The sequence below is a fragment of the Panicum hallii genome, chromosome 3 (assembly GCF_002211085.1).
Source record: "Panicum hallii strain FIL2 chromosome 3, PHallii_v3.1, whole genome shotgun sequence".
Taxonomy (NCBI): Eukaryota; Viridiplantae; Streptophyta; class Magnoliopsida; order Poales; family Poaceae; genus Panicum; species Panicum hallii.
Genome location: NC_038044.1, coordinates 14,151,765 through 14,159,828, shown reverse-complemented (window position 1 = coordinate 14,159,828; position 8,064 = coordinate 14,151,765). Strand labels below are relative to the sequence as shown.

The window sequence follows — 8,064 nt, the reverse complement described above, 5'->3', positions numbered from 1 at the left end:
GAAGCGTGTGCAGTGCAGCCAGACACGGCACGGGGTTGCTCGATCTGTCTGGCCTCGGCCCCCTCGCTCGTTCCCCCATGTCGCCATGCCACCAACTCGATCGCCGCGGGCGGAATCCCAGTCGCCGTCGCACGTACGAGTACGGCGAGGAGCTCCCCGCCTTTGTTTCGAGCCTCGTCCACCGGGGACAAGGGTGGGAGGCAGGTGCAACCACCGCCGCCCGTGCCGCTGCCCCCGCCGATCGGGGCTTGCGGGGGAAGAGAAGGCGGCGGGGCGCGCGGTTGCTTGACGCCAAATGCAATCGCCGGCCGGGTCAAGCTGGCCGCGCGCTGCAAGGCAAACCCGCTTCGGCCGCTGGTCGTGTCGCGGTCGGTTGGGTTCACAGTTCACACCGCGCGCCGGGTTGGGTTGGCGCGGAAGTCAGGCGGGGATCCTATCAGACGGTGTGGGCTTGGCTGGAGTCCGGAGCAAGAAAAAACATACGGGGGGCGCCGCTTCGAGCCTTGTCTCACTCGCCGCTTTCCCGGCTTGTCTCGGTGGACCATCGGATACGCGAGCCTCCCTGGCTGGCTGCGTTCAGATCGCGAGAGGTCAAACGCAATCATCGTGCGCGTGCCTTTTCTTGTAATCACGTGTTTTGGATCCGGGCGGAAGTTACTTGCATGATTAAACCATGTGGTTTTAGGTTTTTTTTTCTGAAGGTGTTTTCGAGGTCCAATTGGCCTGGTGTGACGATCGATCGACAGACGACAGTCGACGCGACTTACGATGGACCGATGGCACGTGCGCAGTTGATCATGGGTTCATGTCGTGCTACCGCTCGCTGCCGCTTGGGATGGGGTGGTAAGGACATCGTTCACTGTCGCTTGGGTGGGGTGGCACATTCGCCGTCGCTGAGGTGAGGTCATACCGTCGCTGTCATTTTTCTCGAGGTAAAACGGTCGTGGTTAAATGATTGCGAAAGATGGATACTTTTAGCGTAGCTCAATATCAGGTACGGTGCCAGTCCATTTTGCCGTCACGTTCACACGAGGGGGAGAGGCAAGGACTGTTCAATCTTCCCAACCACCACAGAGCGCGAATCTCAAGACTCTAAATGCACGAGCTGACAGTCAATTTCAGGGAGAAAGCATTTCTTGTATGGCGAAAAAAATCATTTTTATTTTAGGTGCTCACGACTCGCGAGGCCCATCCCTCGCATGAAAACGGTCATGCATGCAAATGGTTTCGCCAAGTGCCAAAAAGTTGTTGTTTACAGAAAGGCGCGTGATTTAGTGTGACTAATGATCATCGAAGAGAGAGAAAGCCAGCTAAAGAAGCCAAAAAAGAGAACTATGGAAGTGCCCGTCAGAGAGAGAGAGAGAGAGAGATCGGCAGAAAACAACACGCGCAAGAGGGGCCCATAAACAAATGTAGGTAGAGTAACACGCAAGCCAAGACGGAGTCTTCTCCTTTACGACCCAAATAATCCACCAGCGCTAGCGCTAATCGATCTCGCCTCTCCACACAATCCTCGCGTTTCGCAGGCGTGCAAGTTTCCCCGAGAAATCTCATTAGATATCATTTTCAGATTGTTCTATAAAAAAGCACGCGATTTTCAGTTAACCTTTCTTCCCTGCCATAATTCCGGCCCGTTTTTCGATTTTCTATATTTCCCCTGGGTTTCTATATTCCTAAGACAGAAGAGAAGGGAAGTAAGCAAGACTGAGGCGGAGGCGAGCTGTGGCCCTCGCTCCTCCCCCCTCTGCTCTCGTCAGATCCAAACCCCACGCGGGAACCCAAACCCTAGCGCGCCGTTCGCGCCGCTGCGTGCTGCCGCGGGGGTTTCGAGGCGATGAGGGGCGTCAGGGCGGATGGCGGCGGTGGAGGAGGCGCCGCGTCCTCGTCTTCGCCCGCAGGTGATCTTCTTCGCGGCTAATTTTGGCGTGCTTCCGTTGGGATTTTGTTGGGCGCGGTTTTGATGGTGGCATCCTCGGGATTTTAGCGGTGGTTTTGATGGTTGTTCATGGCGCGCTTGCCGCTTCGGAATTGCTCGGGTTGTTGGACTCGATTAGCTAAAATCGCAGTTTTTCTCCCTTCGTCTGCAGAGAACTCGCGCTTCGACGCGGCGCAGTACTCCTTCTTCGGCAAGGGGCCCATGGAGGGGCCGGAGCTCGGTGGGTTTTTGGAGGATGGAGGCGCCGACGGCGATGGTGGCGGATTTGGTGGACATGATGATGGGGGCTACCAGTTCTCTTCTATGGGGGAAGAGGTGCGGCTCTCGGCACCTTCATATCTGGCAAAACTGGCTTCATAATTTCTTGCTTCCATTGTATTTAAGTTCTTGACAGCTGTAGTTACTTTTCCTCTATAATGCAAATCCCTCTTTCAACAAATATTTTAGTAGCTATGGACCAGAGATTGAGATTGAAGTACAATTGGATTTAAAAGGATCCCAGGATCCCAATCGACTATAATGTAATCGGTATGGGTTACTGTTTGGTATAGGTGGCACTTGGAAGTGTTTAGAGGTATAATGATCATAGGAGCTGTGCATGAGCACAACTGCCCATGTTCTTGCTAACAATTTAATCAGTGAATATAGTTTGTAGTTGTAGCCTTGTAGCTGTTGTACTTGTCTGGATCCGGACAACAGCATGCTTTTGTGCACTAAAAAATGCAGTTAGATTGCTGTAATATAGTTATAGCACAATTGATATGAAAGATTAGCTAGCAAACTTTTAGTCTGTGCTACCAATTCGTTTCATGGGCTGTTCTAAGAATTAATTAATTCATCAAATCCAGCCCAAACTATTGGTGCATTTGCTCCTTCCCTTGTCTCACTTCCTTTTCCTGGTTTACTTCTATTCTTTCTATAGATCATCATGATCATTTGTCTGCCATTTGTCTTCCTGCAGATTGATTGTATGAGTAACTTGTCTGAAATTGATGATCTTGCAAGCACTTTTGCAAAGGTTAGTGCCTTGTACCACTTTCTTGATTGGTGATCAATTCAATTTGTGTCTTCTACTTCAAAATTCTCATACCTAAGCATATAAGATATCTTCGGTTCATATGATTTACTGTATCCACGGTATTGAATTGTTTGACCAGCACATGTTTGAAGGTTTCTTAAGGCTATGTCATTTATTCATTATTGTTCTTTTCTTTAACTCTTTACAACCATGTCTATTTGTATATACCGCATGCCCAACCCATTACGTTCTTAGCCATTCACATAAAAGTGGTTAAGTTATATAGAATTCTCAAATTTTTCTAGTCGCATATTATGTTATGAATCTTGAGATTATATATGCCCCTCTTCCTTAAAGTTTTTTTATTTGATTATGTGGGTGGCTTCATGGTGCATTGAATTTTATCTATATCATACTCTTTTACAATAATAACCTTTTTTTGGTCTTGCTACACTTCATATATTCAGTTGAACCGAAGTATTAGCGGAACAAGGAATCTTGGTGTTATTGGTGATAGACGATCAATTTCAAGAGAAAGTAAGTAACATTTCTGCCCACTATTACCATGAAGCTTAGCACCGCATATAAATGGAGGACAAGGTTTCGTTATTATTGAACCTTTACTTTTGCACTTACAACGATTTATTTACCTTGATATGGCATGATTTCATTTTGTATGACGTCTTGAACATCGTATATTCTTATATTAAACTAAAATAGTTCTGGACATTGTAAATATGTTACACTGGCTCGCCACACTGAAGATTAGATATTTTGCTGATGGGTAATCCAAAGTCATGCTTATTTTGTAGTAAAGCACCACACCTTTTACAAATAACATGAGGAGAAAAAGGCACAAAATATCTAATTGGCCCTTGGTAAAAGAAAAAAAAACAAAACTTCATTCATGTCCAATGTTCCCCGAGCAAGTACTCAGGCTGACCGTGCCCCCTATCATTGCCCCTCCAAAACTACCACCATCTCCCTTCTGTTGCAAGTGTGCTCTCTGAATCACTGTTATTGATGTAATACTAATATATTGCCTTGTTGAGAAATAACTGTGATGTCATTTTTTTGTCACATTTTTGGCAATATTCACTGACCTATATAGTTTCTTCCTTCAGGTTCTTTAACTACTGACTGGGTTCCAGATTCAGACTTCACCAGTTGGGTAGATCAGGGTATGCTAGACGGTGATGAATTTCTGGACAGCAAACAGTGGTGCTCGCAGCTGCAGTCTTCACCTCACTTTGGAGAGTCCAAACCACTGTCTCGCACGTCTTCATATCCCGATCAACCACTACAGCACCGCTCAAGCGAACCTATTCTTCTACACAGATCTACTTCATTTACATCCTATCCACCACCAGGTGGCAGCGCTGGGTTGCCTTATCCTGCTCAAGGTCTTACACGGCACTCGAGCATTCCATCACCTGCTGCTGGTCACCACATGGGTTCTCCAAGTTCGTCGCTTTCTGGCTCTCCATATCATATGCATGGTCTGTCTCATGGATTGCCTTATGGACGAAGCACATCTTACACCGCTGCAGATCCTTCAATGAACAATCTCGTGCAAAATGATTGGCTGAACCAAGCTGGCCCACTCGCTTTTGATCACCTTAACCGGCGATCCAGTTTATTGCAACCACAATTATCTCTTCCAAGTAGTTCAATGTCTTCATTGCTTTATTCTCAGCAGCATCAGAGATTACCACCAGTCCAGCCGTCTTTTCAGAATTACCTAAATTTGCAGCCTCACCTATTCTATCACCATCAATCTCCAGAGATAATGGGCAATTTTGATCATATTCCTACCGTGCCTTCACCCAGAGACAAGAGATCAAGGTCAGGAAGAGGAAAGCGCAGCATACGCTTACCTCAACAGCCTTCTGATGCAAGTAGCCAGCATAGTGAGAGTGTGGGTATAAAGTTCAGATCCAAGTACATGTCATCTGAAGAGATTGAAAGCATCTTAAAAATGCAGCACTCTGCAAGTCACAGCAATGATCCTTACATCGATGACTACTACCACCAAGCTTGTAAAGCCAAAAGATCTGTAAATTCTCAAAAGTGCAATTTCTGCCCTATATCAATAAAAGACTTCCCCTCAAAGTCCCGCTCTGGTGGTGATCAGCATTCATATCTACAGGTTGATGCTAATGGAGGAGTTTCATTCTCTGCCATACGTAGACCTCGCCCTCTTCTTGAAGTTGATTTGCCTGGATCTGGTGATGGTTTGTATGATCATAAGTCATCCACGAGGCCATTGGAGAAAGAACCAATGCTTGCAGCCAGAATAACTGTTGAGGATTCTCTTCGTCTTCTTCTGGATGTTGATGACATTGATCGATTCTTACAGTCTAGTCAGCCACAGGACAACAGTTTCCAACTGAGGCGAAGGCGACAGGTCCTCCTTGAGGGCTTAGCTGCATCACTTCAGCTTGTTGACCCTTTTGGCCCCAACAAACCTGGCCAGTCATCTGGATTGGCCCCTAAGGATGACCTAATTTTTCTTCGCATTGTTTCTCTCCCTAAAGGACGTAAGCTTTTGGCACGCTATCTTCGACTTCTTGTCCCTGGAAGTGAGCTGACCCGGATAGTTTGTATGGCTGTCTTCCGACACCTTAGGAGCTTGTTTGGGGGTTTGCCGTCAGACTCTGGTGCTGCAGAAACAACCACTTGTCTTGCCAAGACTGTTTCCTCTTGTGTGCACCATATGGAACTAAGTGCTCTCAGTGCCTGCCTTGCTGCTGTTGTCTGTTCATCGCAGCAGCCACCTCTCAGACCACTGGGTAGCTCTGCTGGTGATGGGGCCTCTCTGATCATAAAATCTGTACTGGATAGAGCAACTGAGCTACTGGCAGATCCTCATTCTGCAGCAAACTACAGCAGATCAACACGTTCACTTTGGCAAGCGTCATTTGATGCCTTCTTTGGACTGCTGACGAAATACTGTGACAGCAAGTATGAAAGTATTGTGCAGAGGTTTGCCATGCAGGGATCCAACTCTCTGGGTGGACCTGAAGCCACCAAAGCAGTTAGCAGGGAGATGCCTGTTGAGTTGCTACGTGCAAGTCTTCCTCATACTAATGACCAGCACCGCCAGACACTGCTAGATTTTGCTCGAAAGTCTACGCATGTTTCTGGTTTCAGTCCTAATGCTAGCCGTGGACATGAATCAGTTCCAGGATAGAACCATTGAAGAGACCCCAAAGCTTAATTTATATGTGCAGTTTGTCTTCAGATGGTATATCTGGAGATGTGCTTGTGACCTCATCATAAGGTGCGAGCTTGGAGAAGTTCCATTGGCTCAGTGAAGTTAGCATTCAGGATGTGACCATGTGTAGGATCGAGATTATATTTATAGACTGAAAATCTCCTTTATCTAGGTCCTTTTATATCACCACCTGATGGTTATAATAGATTATGCATGTATGTATCCTGTTGTAACTGTGTAGTGGTGAATTGGACATCTGTTGCAGGTAGCCTAATTGACTTATTTTCTCCCACCGAAGAGGACATTAGTGGGTGGATAGCAACAGCGTAACATACCACCGTGCCACCTACTTGTTTCTGGTGACGTTTGCTTCAACTGGGGATGTGCCAAAGGCAGGAGTGATCTGCTACAGCTGTATCTGCTGCTCCCGTCTCTCTCCCTATATCTATATGAATTGTAATACAAGCTTGGTATGATTAGTCTATTAATTGGTTACACTTTACTGATCTTGTAATTCATTTCCGATGCCTTTTTCCTGTGCTTATTCATCTCTTTATTCAGGGTATGTATGTTATGTTCACATACCCTTATTTATACAACAAGGTTGCAAAGATTGATATTATCAAAAAAAAGGGTTGCAAAGAATGATGTTTGCCAACGGTTGTTCTGCTGCTCTAATAGCCAATTAGCTGTTATTGCTGTTTTTTTTTATAAGAGCTGTTATTGCTGTTTGCTGGATGCTTGCCTTCTCACAGCAGTCGAAGCCTCGCGCGACTCTGGTATCTCTGATTTTCTCGCAGGAGTCACCACTCACCATCCTGCCATAGATCCACACCATAAAGTTTTAAGGTTGCGTTTGGTTGGGCTATAGTTTTTCGAAAAGCTGTTGTGGGTTGTGAGAAAATTGCTGTGGGAAAAGTAGAAAACCGTTTGTTTAGAGCAGCTGTAAGCTATGAGAAATTGTGTGCTGTGGGTGAAATATTTGCAATACCTTTGAAGATTTTGTGGAACTGTTTATATGCAAAATATTCATACAAATCTAATATGTTCACTGTTTTGCATGTAAATATATTTTTTGAAAGAAAAATATTAAATTTTCTAAGTTTTTCATCCATATGGTCCAGATAAAGAGCTCATACAATTATGATATATCTCAACATAACTATCCTTTTCTCGCACTAACCAGATCATCAGCGATCTTGTGCGAATAATATTCATGGTATCTTCATTCTCCACATCTTCACTTCCATCTCCTTCTGTTTGTACCGAGCCACTTGTAGATGGTACCAAGTACCGCTCATTAGCATCACATCTCTCAAACTTCTTATCACGCAAATTGCTATCACGGATAAAATTATATAAAACAAACCAAGCCATGATTATATGCTTTTGAATATGAGGTGAGAAACTTACATGCTCTTCAAAATACGCCACTTCTGCTTCAAGACTCCAAAAGACTTTTCAATCACATTTCGAAGGGACGAATGCAAGAAATTGAACACCTCGTACTTTCCTTGAGGAGGGCATGTACGATGCCGAAATTCGGGTATATGATATGTGCTTCCTTTGTAAGGTGCGAGATACACTATTCGGTTTGGATAATCCGAATCTACGAGATAATATTTTTCTATAAACCTAAGCAAGTGAGGCAAAATAAATAATACAAGTAAAACTAACATAAAATGAAGGAAATAATGTACCATGCATACCTTTAGGGGAAATGATTTACCATGCATACATTTAGGATGCACGAGAAATGAAGAAAAATTTGCTAATGTATGATTGAGAATACGCGTGTCATGTGCAGCACCTGGCCAACCAACAACAACAAAGTTAAACCTCATATCAAAGTCACAAATTACTAGCACATATGTATATCCATAACGACATCTG

The 8,064-nt window shown here is 45.0% G+C and overlaps 1 protein-coding gene across 2 annotated transcripts; it reads left to right on the top strand.

Moving 5' to 3' along the window:
* The first annotated feature begins 1,644 nt into the window (after positions 1-1,644).
* LOC112884924 (protein PAT1 homolog 1-like) lies at positions 1,645-6,816 on the top strand. 2 transcript variants are annotated; one of them, XR_003227207.1, is made up of 6 exons: positions 1,645-1,898; positions 2,088-2,251; positions 2,898-2,954; positions 3,422-3,491; positions 4,079-6,237; positions 6,437-6,816. XR_003227207.1 is itself a non-coding variant. In XM_025950566.1 (5 exons), exons 1-5 carry the CDS (start codon positions 1,835-1,837, stop codon positions 6,145-6,147), a joined length of 2,424 nt encoding a protein of 807 aa, XP_025806351.1. In that variant the 5' UTR covers positions 1,646-1,834; the 3' UTR covers positions 6,148-6,813. The 2 variants fall into 2 exon arrangements, 1 of the variants encoding a protein (XP_025806351.1); XM_025950566.1 differs by having other exon boundaries at positions 1,646-1,898; positions 4,079-6,813.
* The last annotated feature ends 1,248 nt before the right edge of the window (positions 6,817-8,064 follow it).